At 41.4% G+C, this 19341-nt stretch overlaps 2 protein-coding genes across 2 annotated transcripts in view; both read left to right on the top strand.

Annotated features, from left to right (window-relative positions):
* LOC132264584 (nephrin) overlaps positions 1-19341 on the top strand; it is a 166036-nt gene that overhangs the window by 99143 nt on the left and 47552 nt on the right. The gene's annotated exons all lie outside the window — the stretch shown is intronic.
* LOC132264585 (protein scarlet) lies at positions 13887-17517 on the top strand. The gene is made up of 3 exons (XM_059764833.1): positions 13887-15101; positions 15244-15814; positions 17166-17517. Exons 1-3 carry the CDS (start codon positions 13923-13925, stop codon positions 17333-17335), a joined length of 1920 nt encoding a protein of 639 aa, XP_059620816.1. The 5' UTR covers positions 13887-13922; the 3' UTR covers positions 17336-17517.

A 19341-nucleotide genomic window follows, 5' to 3' on the forward strand; every position in this document is an offset into this window, starting at 1 on the left:
ATCACAATTTCTTATTGATTATGATTGGAAAATGGTTTCTCTTAATCTTTGTGTCCATTCAATGCCAGAAAACCTGGAATTGTAGCGATTTACAAGCTTTTATTCCTGATTTTCGTCCTTTGAGACGAATCCAATTGCTTTCTTGGAGTTCAGAGATTAATTAAGACAAAATATTATTACTCAAAATCCAACTATGGACTCTGTAAAGTGTCAGGAAAGAAGAAACTTTCGGACAAGCAAGGATAGTTTGATATTTTTTTCAGACTTTCCATCGTGCACAGAGTCCTTTTTGCACAGAGAGAAAGATAAGTTTATGTAGAGCCTGAATGGCATTTGGGCAGCTATTCTTTCGCATCCTCTTTCTCCTCTGCGTCTTCCTTTATACGTTGGGGGTATATTACAATCATAAACTTTTTCACTGTAATCTATGGAACAGTGAGAGCGTATTTGAGGCGAATGCACGTGTAATTCTCAAACACATCCTCTGGCAGTTCATCACATTGGTCCACCACCTCCTCTTGCGCCCCATTAAAGCCGACGAGGTGGTGCTGGGGGATGAGAGGGAGGGAGGGAATGAACAAAGTCAGCACCTTCGTCCCGAAGCACATCATATATAGTCGAGAGCAAATACACTCCCTGTAAGCGCAAAATACACACAGTACAATATACAAAACACCGAAGGCAATATTTTGCTACGGTTAATTACACATAGAGCGTGTCCCATGTGTATATTTTCCGCAGAATTAAGAAAATCCATATTAGGAGGGAGTGCAATGGTCCATAGGGATGTCATCACAAAGGAGATTACATAAGAAATTTTTATGTGTGACAAAACACGGGGAAGAAAATGAAAAAGTGCCTCACTGGGTATCATCACTGAGGGTGACCTCAGACCCCATTCCGCTGGGGTGCAGAAGAGAGCAAGGGGCAGATGTGATGGTCGGAAGTGGTGTACAGCTTTTGTTGAATTGGAAGTGGTGAAATATTTAACATATTTGCAGAGAAAAAGCTTCAGTTTGAACAAATTGAGGCATTTTCTACATAATTTTTCTCGAACAAAATCAATTTTTTTTACTTTTTCTAGGTTATGTGACTGATTTAAAACAGTTTTTATCGATTTCGTCATCAAATTTGTGTTTAAGCTGGAATTATTTCACTTTTTCTCCACATAAATGAGCATTTTTGATCAAAAAAAGCTGGATATTGATTGAGGAAAAGCTTTAAAGTCAATCATAACCTCAAAAAATCCAATTTCAGTCCAAAAGAATGTTTCTTTGTTTAATTTTTTTCACGATTTTTGCTTTAGAGTGATAAATTCATCCTCATTATTTTTAAAGAAGCATTCAGAGATTCACTATATTTACTCCATTTCAAGGTATTTAAATATCTAAATTAGTCCAAAAAGGATTTTTAGAGTCGAATTCATAACCTAACATTTTGATTAGAATTTTTCAAAGCATTTTCTGAAGGAAAAACTCTAAGAAGCGATGAAAAATGCATTTTTACGGCGTTCAGAAGTGTCCAAAGTGTTGAAGATTCTGTAGAGATGTACAGATTTGAGGCATATTTTCTCCCCCTTGAAAGAGAAGCCCAGGAAAAAAACACTACATATTTCACCTCGCATCACCACCTTTCGTCGCCGCCCCAAAAAGCCTTCAACCCCCGCCGAAAAACTCGCACACACTAATGAACCATGTAGAGAGGAGTGAATTAAAAATTTGCATTTCATAAACGAACTTTTTTATCCCCTGGAACAACTCTCAACTGTTTCCCACCGAAAATACACCCTACATGATATCCCCATGGAATTTTCTCATTACCTAAAGCTAAACATTATCTCGGTCTCTATCTCCTGGATTTTCGCCGCATTAAAGTGTTTTCAAACAACAAAGCCGTATCCGTTTCGTGTCTCAACATCTCTCACATGAGGACCCGCTTTTTCACGACTGCGGCGAGCTTATTTTTTCCTTGGAAAATATTCCAAGGGGCACATAATACGATCGGATGTGGTGAAATTGCAATAGTTTTCAAGTTCTGCTGATTATTTTACTCCTAGAAAACAACTTTTGGGATTATCAGCCCAACAAATAACTACAAATCAACTGAAATCTAACTAAAATCTAACTCTCCATTCATAATTCATTTATTCACTCAATTGTGCATTTGAGCTTCATAAAAATCCCAAATCACGAAAAGAAATAGAAGAAAACAGGCTAAAATCAAACATAACTTCAATTTTTTCTACCTAAAAAGTCTGGTTTTGAGCTAAAAATATTCTAATTAAGATTTTGATATGATATGATATGGAAACATTAGATAAAGAAAGGTTAAAAAAAATTTTGAGTTAGATTTTAGTTAGATTTTAGTCAGATTTCAGTCGTTTTCTAGTTCAGATTCAGTTTCTGGTTCTAGTCAAAATGATAAGACAAAATTAGCATCATAATAAGCAGAATATCGTTGATTTTAGCATAATTTTATTCAAATCTGACCAATCAGACTCTTTTCGGAAGAGTTAAGGACGTTAAGGAGCCATATCATCTTCCCCCTTGAAGATATCTCCTTCACAAATTCTCAAATTCACCTCAAATCTTCCCACAACAAGACCACGAATATTGACTTGTCCTGCTTCTGTTTAAGCGAACGGAAAATCTTGAGGATTTCCCGGTAATTACTGCGTTATCAGCGAGAGCATTGAAATGTGGCAATAAAGTGAAATTGGATATACGACCCAAATTAATTTCATACCATCCTGGCCAACTTCTGTCGGGCAATAAAAAGGAATAAAATGTGGAATATGTCTAATAGTGCAATTTTTTTACGACAACCAATTTGACTGTGCGGGAAAAGGGGGGGAAATTGTGGGGGGTGGAAAAAAGTTGGAAACTAACATGCCCTCAGTCCCTCTTTTGGAGCCTTTTCATTGAACACTTAGAACTTGTTGAGGATTCCCGCTGGAGGAATGAATGTTATTTCTTCTGCCAATTGCAATTTGTACGCTGAATTGCAGTGCAAAAAGGGACGCTTCAGGCGCAGAATGCTAAAAATAGTATGAAATTCATGGGTATGCTTCATTTTCATGTGCAAAAGCACACTCAAAGTGTAAAATATACTTTCTAGCTTCCCAGAGAATGGGTGAAAACTCCCCAATAATTTGTAGAGCTTCACCATCACACCATCTTAACAACACTCTTGCCGCGCATTTTTCCCCAATCCAAAAAACACATGCTTTTTTTTCTCGTGTGTGTGTGGGGAAAAGATCGAGTGTGTGAGAGAAAGAGAGCAAAAATCCATTTTAATTGCATGATTTATATTTTCTCGTTGATTTTCTTGCGTGGTGTTTCTCATGAAAATCTGCCAGTTTTCTTAATATTCCCTTTCGCGGAGGAATTCCAGTATTTCGCCATAAAGATAACAATCTTCAGTGCAATTTCTGTTTTATGCTCGCGTTGAGATAAATTTTTATATGTTACATCGTGGGAAATATGAAATATGTGAGTTAATTCTGGGGAAACTTCTGAAAAACACTCAGAGTTTTCGGTATGCTTAAAGCTAAAGAAAATGCCTTTTTTCGCCCCCAATGAAATATTCAACTGAATATTTCTTACATTCCCCTCAATATGATGGACTTTCAATCCATCCCTTTCGTCTGTGTCTAAACTATCCAGCAAAATAAGCTAAATTTTCATATTTGCGGCATGATTTTCTTGAAAATTCCGAGAAATGTTTTCCATAAACTCTATTTTCCACTTTCAATTTCCCATCTGCAAAATCAATCGCTCAATGGTGCAGAAAAACAAGGCAAAACACGTCATTTTCCATAGTGCATTGAGAGCTTTGAATATGAATTTTGTGTAGTGCAGGGAAAAAAAGAGCAATTATAATGCGATATAATGTTGAACAGGGAACTTTTTAGTCTCTGGCGATGTGTTTCTTTCTGTTGACGCTTTTCATCATCAGCAGCCCTCGAAAGGGAAAATGTGACACCTCGCTCAATTGCTCAATATATGATTGCCATAGCAAACAGGCAAGAGGCGAAAGCTGATGGTGTGTAGAGTGGTGTAATGTGTGCAGGAGGTGAAAAAAAAAGAGTGGAAAAATAATGTCGTCAACGTGGAAAAATGATGAAAACGCCTGGAAAAACTTCCACCCATTGCGTATGCAATATTCACGTTACGAATAAATTACGATGATATCGTTTTTCCCTCAATTTTATGATGACGAACGATGAGTTGCCAATATAATACGGCGCGCTGTTGGATGAAAAATAAGTTACGTGTGTGTTTATACATAATGCCACCGCATACGTACAACATACAGGATGATTTCCCACCTCCCTCTTCGCCCCTCGCATCCATGGAAAATTGCCCTGAGTCTCCACCGCTGAACTGCCAAGACGGTGGCGAACAGCGCCTAGGAGGCCTTTTGTGTGGCGAGAGCCTAAATGGAGCTCTTTTTTTTCAGACGCCACCATCGTTCCCGGTGATAAAGAGGTGTTTCCACAGCGATTTGCATTAAAATCCGTAATGTGTTTAGTTGCTCGTTACAGTTCCGAATACACTTTCCCCTCACGCCTGGCCGGGGATTCATGTGCTATATTCTCTTTAACCTCCTCCGCCAGGCGAATATGCAACATGATATATCAATCAGGGGGTTAAGAATTAGACGTAAATGATGCATTTGTACACACAAAAGCTATTTGCCATACAGATTTCAAGGAAAATGCACTTAAAATGTAGACAAACTGCATGAAAGGGTCGTTGTAACTTTCATTTCATAACATTTAAAATAAACTGCCAAAGTTAGGAATTCGTAAAAATGCGTAAAAATTTGCCTGACACTTTTAGCACATGAAATTTACAGTCTGTTTCTACATTAATTCCCAAATTATAATGAATCTCTTGAGTTTCCGACCATAACCTCAAAATATCACTAATAATAGATCTTCAAATGACTCTGGAAGCTTTCTGAATCACAAAATCATCTGTAATAATTGCTGATTTAGAGTCAAAATTGTCCTGAAAGTTGTCTAAATGAACATTTTCCAAGTCCAAATGACTCTTTTTGAGGTTATGTTCGACTTTAGCACAATTTTCAGTGTTTGTTGGCATCAAATGTGCAGAAAAGCATTCTTGAGCATAAGATTTGATGTGCTAGACTGCGAATTATTCATTAAATCTGTTCTTGATTCATTACATAACCTACAAAAAATTATGATAGATTCTGCTTGTAAATCGAAGGAAATCCAAAGAATTGGCATAATCTGTCAATGAAATAAGCACACAGGAAAGAAATATTGTAAGTTTTTCAACACTTCCACTTCCTATAGTACTTTCCATAGTAAGAGAGCGTAAAGTTGCAACGCAAATTCGTAACTTTTACGAACTGAAACATGAAGTCTGTAAAGTTGCAACGACCCTGACAACTCTTCATTTTCTCTAGCTCTCTTGGAAGTTATTTACAGTGATAATTTCGAGGGTATGACTTACCCCTTGTTGTTTTGGGGTCGTTTGAGGGAAATTTCCAACATGGGAATGTTTTGGTGTAGATTATTCGCAAATGTACATTGTGTGTGTTTAGATTTCTGGGCGAATGCAGACGTATTAAGTAAGAAAAATATTATATTATGCTCCAGTTTATCCCATTGCAGCCGATATATGGGCTAATCTGGAGGGAAAAGTTGTGCTGCGGAGCCACAATTTGAGTGAATAAGTGATGAGAGGGCGCTTCGGGGTCTTAAATGTGGTTTTGCAGATTTGTCTGATTGAATATCATGAGTATCATTCCTCTTTTGCCACTAAAATATTGAAGTGTGGAAGAGCCCAGAATGAGTGGGTGGAAATTTCAATGGGAAACTTTTCGACTCAAGAATGTTATGAAGAGAGTAAATGGATAAAATCCTTTGGAGTTGAATTTTAAATTTGAATTTTCTCCACCACACCAAGAGTTTTCATATCATAGCGCAACTGATATCCGCCCAACTTCCCCCTTGTAAATATTTAATGTGACGATCGACGTCACAAAATCTCATAAAATATGCAAAATGTTCTGGTTTCCGATATTTGTACCCCTTTGCTGACCATACAATTTTATTTATTTACACAAATATCGTATTATTTACACCGTTAACGGCAACACTCTGTGTACATTGGGAGCGATGTGAGATTCCAATGGTGTATTTGTTGGGCGGATTTTCGACGACAAGCGCATAATATGGAAACATTCAAGAGTTGTTCGTACTGAAAATTTAAACAAATTCCCCAGGAAATCGCATAACGAGCTCACTGCAATCCTCCACACTTTTTCCACCCCCTCAACTTCACTATATTCCTGATTAAAAAGGGCAAACAAAAATTATGCCACGGAACACAATTTACATATATGTGTGTTTAATTTATGTATGATTCCATTTTGTCGTGTGAAAATCTCTTCATCACGCGTGAGAATGCATTTTTTTTTGGTGAAAATCAAATAAATTTTTATTGGGATCAATTCAACCACAGTTGGATTAAAGAATATTTTATTTGCGCCTCTGACAAATATTTATTTTAATCAATTGGAATTGATTTTATTTTGTGCATTTTGCAATACAAAATGCCTCAGAAAGGGGTGGAAAAAATGCAATTTCGCTTCTGGAATGCGTTTTTTTTACCTTTAAATTGAGAAGAAACACAAAAATTCGCCTCGCGAGGTGAATTTTATCAATTTTCGACAATTTTAGGACCATTTTTTCCACTTTCCGCGTAAAAAGCGTCAAATTGCAAAAATTGTAGTCGAAAATGTCAGCAGAATTTCCATTATTTAGAAGAATAATTGCGCAATTAATGATTGCTCTAATTCTGCTGCAAATATGAAGTTCTGGAGGTCAATTCTTGCCCTCATCCGTCCTTAATCAATTCGTAACCGAACAGAATATGTCAATACAAGGAATTATCATTCGCAGAAGTAGAGCAATTATTCCAGGTAATTTCCTCGTGGGGAAAATTGTCGTCAATGCGAGGAAATTGAGAGCGAAAAAGCCGGAAGACATGGTTGATATTTGAGATTAATAGAAGGGACTTGTCGTCAAGATGGTACATTGTGCTATTAACTGATCAGCTGTCATGTCTGCTGTGCTCGAGGGTGGGTCGACGTGACATTACTTTCATCTTGTAATACATTCTCGGAGCGAACGACACTACAATATGCTGGGGCTGTGGCAGATTTCAGCTCTCAACTACAATTCATCTGACGTCCACCCACCTTGTGAGATCAAACATACCCTCATCTCCATTTTCGCATATAAGACATGGGCACGGATGCAGAGCTCAGTGGCGGCCTGACGGAGTCTCTCCTCTCGGGTATCCTTGCGGAGCACACCATCGCATTTGTTGCTCCTGATGGCGATGCCGCACTCTGGCAACATGTACGACTTTGTCCCACTTCGTTTCACCATTTCACTTCGGCCACGACATGTTTTGAGAAAATTAAACATGATGTATTACAAAGATTGATCTGCGTCCGCCCATGTGCCGAAGTCCGGAGAATTTCCTGTCCACCCTCACGAAACTCACGACCCAGGGGGAGATATTACGGTCGGAAGTGGTGTACAGCTTGAAGGGAAGTGAAAAATCAATTTTATCGCTTTTTTGAGGTTTAAATATCAAATTTCTCTGTTTCTTGACAGATTTGAGCATTTTTGTGCGAAAAAAAACTTCATATTGATTGAGAAAAAGCCTAAAAGTCAAACATAACCTCAAAAATATCACTTAAATGCAGAAAAATGTCTCTTTTCCTTGGTTATTTTCGCGGTTTTTACTGTACATTAATATTTGCATTGCAAAAGCTTCCGTTTAAACAAATTGAAGCATTTTTTAAGATAATTTTGCTTAGAAAAATCAATTTGACCGTTTTGTTTTTAGGTTATGTGATAAAATAACCCTCAAAATCATGTAATTTGTGTTTAAACTAAGAATTGATCTCTTTTCTTGGCAAAATTAAGCATTTGCGTCCGAAAAAACTTAAGATTAAGTTAGAAAACAGCTTAAAAGTCAACCATAACCTCAAAAATGTCTCTAAAAATTCTCTTTGTTTAGTTATTTTTGCAATTTGTGCTCTAAAGTGACAAATTTAACCTAATTTTTCAGTGGGAACATTGTGACATTCGCCATTTTTAGTCATTTCCAGACTTGAAGTATTTTTTAAGCCTAAATTAATAAGTGTTGGACGTTAAAATCATTTTTTACGGTCTAAAATCTAAAGCATTTGAAGAGCTTGAATTGAGAACTTGAGAATTAAGTGTGAGAAACAGTTGATGGAGTGGAAAAAGCGATGGAAAATGCATTTTTAAGGGCGCTAAGAAGTGTTGAAGATTCTGCAGAGGAATTGCGGAAGTGTTTGGAAGTGGTGTACACTGTTTAGCCGGATGTTTTCCCCCTTGCTCACGACACACAACATACAAGAGGCTTATGAATTATGCGGAGTCACATGGGTGAACCTCCGGAGTGTCCGAAAGGTGTCGGTTAATCTCTTGGACACGTATTAAGTAGTTGGAATGTTGATAATTCCAACTGGACGCCAGATGAAGTGTCCAAAATACGTTTCACTTTCTTCTTCCACCCCCGAGAAACATTCCATCGTGTGACGCCATATCATTCTTCATTAAGCGGACAAAGTGAAGATTATATTGAACACATTAGAGAGACGCCCAATGTGACAGAACATCTCACTCGCAATATGAGCTGTCGATGAGCACATGGTATTTGGCAAAAACACCCCATGCAGTGGCTACACATTTTTCCCACCAGATTAGAGTTGGTTGAATTTGGAAAATTGAAAGCACAGCTTTGCCTGATAATCCCCGTGCACACGCTCTATCACTTTCCCACGGAGGAATAAACAGGGCTCACGGAGAATTACACACTGAGCTCACTATCTCATCAATTAATTGCCAATGTTGGCCACGATATCTCTCTGGACTCAGACAACTTTTAATCAGTCTCGATAACACACACTCTATCTGCCCAGGTTTTTCGGCATTCACTGACAATTCATTCATCGTCAAATTTCCCCCAATTCAAGTTGTGTTTCCCCGAAAATTAGTGAAATGTTGTCTTCCAACTTCTGTGTCCTCCTCATCCTCGTCGTCACCCTTCAAAATGGTTCGTATTCGGCGCCTTTCAAGGAGCAAACTGTCAATAGAGAGACAAATATGGTGTTACTGAGGAGCAATAGATATTCAGTCTCCATTGGGAGAGCGAACAAGAAGAGTGATGATAAGCTGAGCATGACTAAAGTTCTGGAATTCTCTGTTCAACCAACTGAGTTCGTGCTTGTGTTGCAAAGCCAAAAGGATAATGACTGAAGGAGGAGTGAAAGAATGATTTAATAATCTTTTAAACCTTTCTCCATGGCAAAAACATCCAAAATATTGAGCAAATTGACATAATTCCCACTAAAACTAAGGAATGTTAAACATCAAAACATGTAAATAAGAAAAAACAGCCCTTTATAATCTCACTGAAACAATTTTAGGGAGTTTAAAGCGATTGAACATTGTGTAAGAGAAGAAAAGTGGTGAAATTTGCCAAAAAAAACCTTTGGAGATTGTTTTAAAATAACACATTCAGGCGGTATAAATTGGCTTAACATGTGTAAGCTAGAATTACACATTTGTGCTGAATTTTTTAATACAATTGGAAAGTTTTAAGTCTATCATGTGTGACTCAAAATAACAAAGACTGTTTGAAACTCATATCACTGCAAATTGTACTAAAATCGAACATAACCTCAAAAAAAGACATTTGGACTTGGAAAACTTGGATTTTGACTCTGAATCAGCAATTTTGAGGATATTGGCAAATCCTAAAAGACGATTTTATCATCTAGAAAGCTTTCAATTGAAGTCTTTTAAGATCTCTTAGTTATATTTTTGAGGTTATGATCGGAAAAGACGCTGAAAAAAGCAGTTTTAAGTGGATTTTTACAGAAATATCGCATGAAAATTCAAGAACTTCGTTATAATTTGAAAATTAGTGTCCAAACAGTAAAAAAATTTTAAGTGCCGGAAGTAATTTACAGATTAAGAGCGTATTTTCTCCCCCTTGACTCATATAACACATTTTTAACATTCCTTGTTTGAGTGGAAATTGAGTCGCCAACAACTCAATCGTGGTGAAAATAACTTCTCTAAATATCTGCTAAATTCACAACAAACAGCTGACTTGAGCAAACTCTGTGCATCACAGAATCAGTGTGAGCACGTCAAAATCCGCTTTAAGCAGCAACTTTATCGTCAAAAGTCTTCACTCTCACAAAAGCGAATCCCATTGCAATTGGTTTCATGGCGAAAGAAGTTCATGTGCACATGTTGGTCGGGTGTTTGCTCCTTGAAAGTGAGACGTGTGTCCTGGCGCAGTATTTACGCCCGTCCGTCCGCAGTGTGGTCCTCGGACACGCCGCCGGACACAAGAATAGTGGGCGGTCGACCTGTGCAGCGCGAGGGTCTGAGGCAGCAGGCGTCGATTCGCTTCAAGAGTTCCGACTCAACTTTCGGCAATGGTCACGTCTGCGGAGGAAATCTCATATCCAACAACAGCATTCTCACGGCGGCGCATTGTTTTGTTGATAATCTGTGAGTTGGCCCGCCAAACTTTCCAATACATCCCTCTGTGCTTTATTACTTTAACTCAAACCCCACACTTTTCCGGGGGTGAACTCTCTGTCCCTCTGGGGATCACCGCAGAGGACGAAGAATCAGTGTGTCGGACATTCGTGTTGTCGGCGGCAATTTACTGCTCACGGAACAAACACCCAACACGTTCATTTCCGATGTGGCGAGATTAGTTATTCATCCCAACTACAATCGGGAGACAAACGACAACGACATCGCCATCTTAATCGTACGTAATTAGTTGCGGAGCGCGCCGACAGGATGCGATATTGCTCAATTAACCCATGTGTCTTCCGATGCCACAGCTGAAGAATATAGTGCCGGCCAGCCACTCCAGCTTCCGCCCCATCACGCTGCGCTCCGTGCCGGTGGACAGCAACACGACGTGCGAGATCGCGGGCTGGGGCGCCACGGCCTCCGGCGGCCCCGGCTCCAACGCCCTGCTGGCGGCCAACGTGTCCATCGTGGACTTCGGCGTGTGCAACGGCGTGTACATGCACACGCTGACCAGCGGCATGCTGTGCGCCGGCCGCATGGAGGGCGGCGTGGACTCGTGTCAAGTACAGGCAATGCCCGCAATCCGCAGGTGTCAGTAGAAAGTAATCTCTCGCTGTCTCTCCCCGAAGGGCGACTCGGGCGGGCCGCTGGTCTGCAACGGCCTCCTCACCGGCATCACGTCCTTCGGCATCGGCTGCGGCGAGCCCGGCATCCCCGGCGTGTACGCCGCCGTGCACTCGTACTACAGGTGGATCATGGCCAACGCCGCGCCCGCGTCCGCCATCAATTCCCTCTTCCTGTCCATTTGTCTCCTGCTCGCCGCCACGAACGTCGCAAGCCATTTCCAGCTGTAATTGCGCCATTTATTAGCTGGGCGAATTGAGCGAAATCAATTAATAAATTATATATTAAACGTGATTCTCCGCCGCAGCTTCTCTCTGCGCCCTGGAAACCGCCAGATTTTAGAGATGATTTGCAGTACCCAAGAAACTGGGTCACACCAAGGGGGAGATAATGGCGGAAGAAGTGGTGTACTCCTTAATTGAAGTAATAGAAATAGAAAAGGTCTTCACAAGCTTTTTATTCTTTCTTTCCTGGGTGTTTCTTGTAGTGACAAATTGTCCTAATTATTGATTTCTACTTAGAAACCATTATTTTATAGGTTATGTAACGAATCAAGAACAGATTTAGTGAATAATTTACATTCTAGAACGTCAATTCTTATGCTCAAGTCGGATTACTTGCAAAAAACATCCTTTTCTGAACTTTTGATACCCAAGAAACACTGAAAATTGTGCTAAAGTCAAACATAACCTCAAAAATATTGATATTAAAAACTTTCTGGACAATTTTGACTTTGAAACAGCAATTCAGAGTTAAACTGCAAATCATAACAGATGATTTTGTGATCTAGAAAGCTTGTAAACTGAGTTTTTGAGGATCTCTTAGTGATATTTTTAGGTTATGATCGGAAAAGATGCTCAAAATGGCGGTTTTAAAGGGATTCTTGCAGAAATATCGTTTGGAAGAGTGTATAAACTGTGTAAATGGTTTAAAAACTTCAAACTCTAGGAGTGTTCGGATGTGTTGCACAGATTGAAGGCACATTTTCTCCCCCTTGAGTCACTCGCCTCGTAATATCCAATTTATCACATTTACACAGACTCCGAGATATATACTGTACATCGGCGAGGCATTACTGAGACATTATGGGAAAATCTGCAGCAGATTGTGGTTTTGCGGTTAATTTGCAAGATACAGAAATGTTATAATATTCAATATGTGACTTATCTTATGCGCTTCACTGCTTCTCTTATAGCATTTAACTTCAAGAAATAATGGCTCAGTCATACATGAAGATATGGAAGTTTAATTTCTTACTCCAAATTATTCATGAATCATTTTCATCGAGTCTAGAAAAGACGCAGCATGTTGAAAAAGAAGAAAAAATGTGTCAAGTTCAAGTGCGAATGGTTTTTCGAGGAAAAGGAATTCATCAAAATTTCTCTATCGCCGAAAAAGATAAGGAACTTTTCTGGTATAAAACATCTTCTATTGCGATGCTTCTTTACTCAAAAATCATCTCTTAATCGCATATTTAGACACAAGACTCTGCGAAAGCAAATTCTTTATCATTTCCGCATGAAATGTAAAGAATTTAACGTAGAATGTGTGTATTTTTCTCATAAAGAAACAAGGTTAAAACAATTTCTCCAGCTCAAGTTCCGTCTCTCTTCAGTTTGTTCACTCAGCACACTCGACAAACACGAGATTAACCATTATTTGACAGTACATTCTGGGGTGTATTTTTCGGCGTAATCTTATCAATCGAGATTGCAGCGCGCGAAATGTGAGCCAAGTGCTGAAATAAGACACTCAACAGCTTCGCCCACCGCAAAACCCTGTCCAATGATTCAATCAACATCGCAACATCATTGAGCGATTGAGCATATTTGCCCCCACCTTCGCTTCCTTGTGCATTGCCGGCCACTTCAGCTGAAGCACTTTTGGGGCTTCCGCCGGCGAAGAGTTCTCATTACAGCTGAAGTGAGAATTGTAATTTCACCTGAACACAATTCCTGAGCGAGTGCATGTATTTTTAACACGACTGCGAAGCCAAGTTGTGGTCTCTTCAATATTTAATTGTTAATCTTGCACACTTCACTAGGTATGCTCGCAAAACTATGGAACTCTGGCGCGCTTTTGGACAGTGTTGTTCAATGAAAGAAGCTTCCAATTGAGATCTCTTAAAGATTATAGTCAGGAAAGTTGCACAAAAACACAATTAGAGGAAGAAAACTCACAAAATATTGTCTAAAAACAGTTTGAGTTAGATTTTAGTCAGATTTCAGTCAGATTTCAGTAGGATTATGGTTATTTTTAAGTTAATAACCCAAAATTATCCGCTTTTTTGGCAAAATATCCTTGATTTAATCCTCATGATTTGCTTTAAGTTTATAGACTTTACACGAATTGAAGATGTGGTCAGAAAATGGTCAGAAAGAGGTCAATTTCAGCCATATTCTGTGCCTCTTGAATTGAAATACCAAAAAAGGGTTTCCTCAATAGAGAGAAAGTCAAAATTGAAGCATTTCGCACACTTCCACACTGTGCAAAACTCTTTGCTGCTCACAACAGCCCCACTTTCCCGTAAGCTGGGAAAATTTATGTGCTGTTCTTGAGGGAGAAGCACTTCTGCCTTGTCTCACTGTCGTGTCGTTCAGTGTCGGTTTCACCATTGAGTGCAAGAGTACGTGAAGTTGATTTGTGCCGGGAAATGACGCGGATTTCGGATGTGGCGCTCGTGCAGATGGAGAGGCCAATTGATGGGCCCATCAACGGCCAAGTGACCACCCAGCTGAGGAGCTACAGCAAGTGGGCGCCGTGCGAGCAGGGCGTGACGATGGTGTGGCGCGATCTGAGTATTTATGCTCTGGGCGCCGGTCGCCGAGGCGGTCTCAAGCGCATCATCAATAACGTGACGGGAGTGGTGAGATCGGGCACTCTCATGGCCCTGATGGGGTCCAGTGGGGCTGGCAAGAGCACTCTCATGTCGGCGTTGGCGTTCAGAGAGCCCCGCGGGACCATCGTTCAGGGCGATGTGCTGGTCAATGGGCGGCCAATTGGGCCATTCATGCACACCATGAGCGGCTTCGTGCACCAGGAGGACCTCTTTGTGGGCACTCTCACCGTCCTGGAGCACCTCACCTTCATGGTGAACCTCAAAGTCGACCGTCGCATGTCCAGAGCCGACAAGAGCGCACTGATTGACGATCTGCTGCAGCGCTCTGGACTCACGGCGTGCGTGAACACAAGGATTGGCCACGCCGGCGACGGGAAGGTGCTGTCCGGGGGCGAGAAGAAGCGCCTCGCCTTCGCCACCGAGCTCATCACGAAGCCCGCCATTCTGTTCTGCGACGAGCCCACGACCGGCCTGGACTCCTTCTCGGCGCGCTACATCGTGCGCACGCTGCAGGAGCTCGCGCGCCGCGGCACCGCCATCATCTGCACAATCCACCAGCCCTCCAGCGAGCTCTTCGCCATGTTCCACGAGGTGCTGCTGCTGGCCGACGGCCGCGTGGCCTTCATGGGCGCGCCCGCGGACGCGCTGGCCTTCTTCGCCGAGCACGGCCACCAGTGTCCGGCGGCGTACAACCCGGCGGACTTCATGATCGGCCTCCTGGCCATGTATCCGGGCGACGAGAACAGCTCCCGACGCACTGCCCATCGCATTTGCGACCTGTTCGCCGTGAGCGCGCTGGCGGAGCGCCGCGATGTGCTGGTGAACCTCGAGTTCCACATGGCGGAGAAGGCGGAATTTGACATTGAGGGACACCACGGGAGAAGAATGCGCAATCTGCGGTGGTATAAGAAGATTTATTGGCTCGTTTATCGTGCTTTCCTGTCGGTGACACGCGATTCGAGCATTCAAACACTGAGGATTGTACAAAAAATCGTAATAACAGCCACACATATACAATTTCCACCCTCCCCATTCCCACCTTTTTGCTTTTGCCACCCCCCAAAATTGCTGTGCAGCGCGGCAAATTTAATTTATTTTCAATTTCAATTCTTCTCTCTCTCCTCAACGACATTAGGGCATCGCCGTAACGGCGGGATTGTGCTTTATTGGTGCTGTGGATAGAACACAGAAGGGCATCCAGGCGATGCAGGGTGCAATTTTCATTTGTGTCTCAGAGAACACCTTCGTGCCCATGTACTCCGTCCTCAACACGTTCCCGCAGGAGTTCCCGCTGCTGCTCAGGGAGAAGAAGTCCGGCCTCTACACCACCGCCCAGTACTACATCGCCCATGTGCTGGCCATGATGCCCGGCCTCGTGCTGGAGCCGCTCGTGTTCATGTGCATCGGCTACTGGCTCATGGGGCTGCGCCAGACGCTCTACGCCTTCGCCGTCACCGTCCTGTCCGCCGTCATGGTGATGAACGCCTCCACGGCGTGCGGCTACTTCTTCTCCGCCGCCTTCAACTCCGTGCCGCGCGCCCTGGCCTACCTGGTGCCCTTCGACAACACGCTCATGATCACCTCGGGCATCTTCATTCAGCTGGACTCGCTGCCGGACTTCCTGGCGTGGACCAAGAGCCTGTCCTGGATGATGTACTCCATGGAGACAATGATGATTGTGCAGTGGGAGAATGTCCGGAACATAAGTAATCACGTCTTCCACACTCTTGGCGAATCACTTGGCGGAAATTGCTCACTTCAACGCCAAATGCTGACAATTGACAGCAGAAAAGCCAAAAACTTTGCTCCATTCCGCTAATTTCTCAGCAATTCCAACAATCTGTTAAACGATAGTCTCAGAAATGTTCCCAACGAAATCTTCCAGCGAACACAAAATGCTAAGAGCGATTAAAGACTTGCCGCTTATCCTCGAATCGGCGCGAACTCGGATCAATCCTCCGTGGATGAGTCTGTAGTGTATAAAGGTCACATCAGCGATAAGTAGTGGTTGATCTGCTCCTTTACACACTCAAATAATGATCAAACATAATTCGTGGCTAAACTGGCGCTAAACACACTCAGAGATTATTCCTCTTTGTCGCCACTAGCGACACTGTGCTTGGTGTGTTCAGCTGTCAGTTGATTTGTATACTTCAAAAGCGTGAAATCTTACGTTAAAACTTGCGAAAATCGATGATTCGCAGAAGAATTTAATGATTTTTAATAATCCAGGAAATTATTCGCAAGAGATCCGACATTTTGTCTTTCCTGAGTCGTGCAATTTTTCGGCGCATTTTCGCACAAGCGCGCTGCCGTCGGGAACCCCAAAAAATCGGCTGAATCTTCGATATATCGAAGGATAAGTCGTGTTTTATGACTCAACCAGCTGTCAGTCGTTCAGACTCTCGCTTATCCTCCCGTGGATAATCTGTTGTAATCGCTTTTAGCACTTTTTATTGAAATAACACTTTTTAGTTGAATTAAACTGCTTTTTTAGCTATTTTGACTCGCAAAACTTGGCGGATTTTTAACGGAAGATTTTCGTATTATAATTCCAGTCATTTTTGCTAAGAATTCAGCAGAAGAAAGCAATTATTTTAGATAAATATTCAGCAAAAAGCTGAAAGAGCCGGAAAATGTCTGAGACAACTGTCTCTAACACTTCTAAGTGAATATTTTAGCTCGTCTAACTTGTTGGGCAGTGCAAAAGCCGCACTCAATGAAGCATTGTGTGTCCATTTCATTGGCTTTCCGCCTTTGTTGACAGTATTACAGGTCACGCAAGGTGTATTTAATTGGCTGTGGTATCCTAAGCCTCAGGTTATTGTTATGATTTCTCAGAGAAATGGCCAGTCAATACCTAATTCAGTCATCAATTATTACACAAAAGAACAACCTGATGAAGCGAATATCAAATAATGTGCGGCAACACCGCAAACAAGCCTTTGATTAAAGCTCTAGCACTGAATAATGTGGGCGATTGAATTCCGCAAAGTGATTTTCCAAGAAAGGCCAACTGGAGAATGTTTCTCTCAGTGCGCACACAAACTTCCTTAGGTTGCCCGGTCGAAGCCAATTTGCCGTGCTTGGAGGACGGCGATGCCGTGCTGGATCAATACAGCTTCTCAGCCAACAATTTGACCAGAGATTTATGTGCACTTTGTGGCTTTTACTTGCTCTTCCATTTTCTTGCCTACTTATTTCTGTGGCGCAGAACAAAGAAATAGCCCACCAATTGTGTTCATCTTCAATCACAATGGCCCAGCAAACACTTCAGCAACACTCATCGATTGCAAACAGCGTCAGTGGAAATCTCATCGAATATTTGCGGTGTTACGTTTTAATTACGCGGCGACACGAGTTCGAATCTCACCTTTTGTAATGAGGAATAAATTCTGGTGTAAATTTATCGGGTTTCTCTCTGGCCGTTTGGGGCAAAAATGACGATGGTTTATGGCGTGTTGAGAGGGAGGAAAGCACATGTGAGAGCTCCATCTTCCATTGGTGTGACCTTTCCCTGTCGCCCTGTGCCCGGAGTTTACCTGGCGCCAAGGGGGAGATAATACGCTCTCTATCTGTACACCACTTGCAGCATTTCAGACAATATTTCAAGAAATTATCACAAGAAATCCACTTAAAACTGCCTTTTCAAGCATCTCTTCTGACCATAACCTCAAAAATATCACTCAGAGATCTTAAAAGACTCCAATTGGATGCTTTCTAGATGATAAAATCATCTTCACAACTCAAAAAGTGGTCTAAATAAACATTTTTCCAAACCACAATACTCTTTTTTGAGGTTATGTCCGACTTTAACACAATTTGCAGTGTTTTGCATTGTTTATTGCATGAAAATACTTAATTCTGCCAGTGATTAGTAATTTTGTCAGCTTTAGCTTAAGAATTGATGGGTTAGAATGCAAATTATTCACTTAATCCGTCTGTGAATCGTAACATAACCTAGAAAAGGATTATTTCTTTGCGTAGTTTGAAGGAAATCCAAAGAAATGGGACAAATTGTCGATAAAAGGAGCACTCAATTGTAAGTTTTTGGACACTTTCACTTCTTAAGTACTTCTGCTGAGCTGTACACCACTTCTGGACTGTATTATCTCTCCCTTGAGTCATAACATAACCTAGAAAGATGTGAAAAACAATTCTATTTCTCTAATTTGAGGTTTTTTCTTTTAAAAATATCTCTTGAACGCACGATTAGAGGGAAGTGTTAAGTCACTTCCACTTCCAAGTACTTCCACAGAATTGTACACCACTTCTGGCCGTAGTATCTCCCCCTTGCGTGGCGCTTTAATGGAGCGATATTGTGTGTGCCTGCTGAATCCATAATCCCCACGGCCACCCACCCTGAGCACATTCTTTGCCCTCACCACCCCCATTCCCACCCCACATCCCTTCGCCTTGGTACATACTGCATGAGTTGCTCACTAAGGTGATGTTTCATTAAAATAGATTAGCCGCTCTGGGATGATTCTGGCTTTTTAATGAAATTTCTGATTAAGTACGCCACTGTTGTGCCACTGTTGCCAGAGTGAGCTCTCTGCTAGCGGAATAGCGTCGGTTTTCCACCATTTCCACTGCCCGGGACTATATATGTAATTTCCATGCTTTTTCGGCACAGTGTCGACGCGCGAAGCCACAGGAGAAAAATTCCTTCACACCGACGACATTATTAAGCGAAAATGACATCCGGACTAGAATCAAAATTAATTTGAAATAACTCCACATTTTAACTAGGTTTCCACACACACACACACCGCAGCCCCAGAGTTAATATAATCCCGTGTCCTCGCGTCGCAACACTGTGCGCATACTAACAGCTATATATGCGACCCACTTTCCACCCACTGCGATGGTGGAAAATGTTTATTCAGACCGAGAGACACAAAAGCTATAATGACATTAACAATAATATTATTTACTGTCACAGTGAGCGCAAAGTGTTTGGAATTCTACTATTTCGCTTTAATTAAAATTTATGTGAAATCATAATTGATCGCTTAACACATGAGATGCCCGGAATTTAATGCCCAAAATGGTCTACATGTTCCAATTTGATGTTTTGCAATCTGACAATTTACTCGAAAAGCACCAAAAACTCGCATTTTCAATCATTTTCTGCATCCCAGCGAGCCAGGAAGCTTGAAAAAGCAGATATTTTAGCTAAAAAGTGCTAATATGAAGTATAAAATGGAAAAATTTATGCTTTTCGTGGCTA

The sequence above is a fragment of the Phlebotomus argentipes genome, unplaced genomic scaffold, assembly GCF_947086385.1.
Source record: "Phlebotomus argentipes unplaced genomic scaffold, Phlebotomus argentipes genome assembly contig_2, whole genome shotgun sequence".
Taxonomy (NCBI): Eukaryota; Metazoa; Arthropoda; class Insecta; order Diptera; family Psychodidae; genus Phlebotomus; species Phlebotomus argentipes.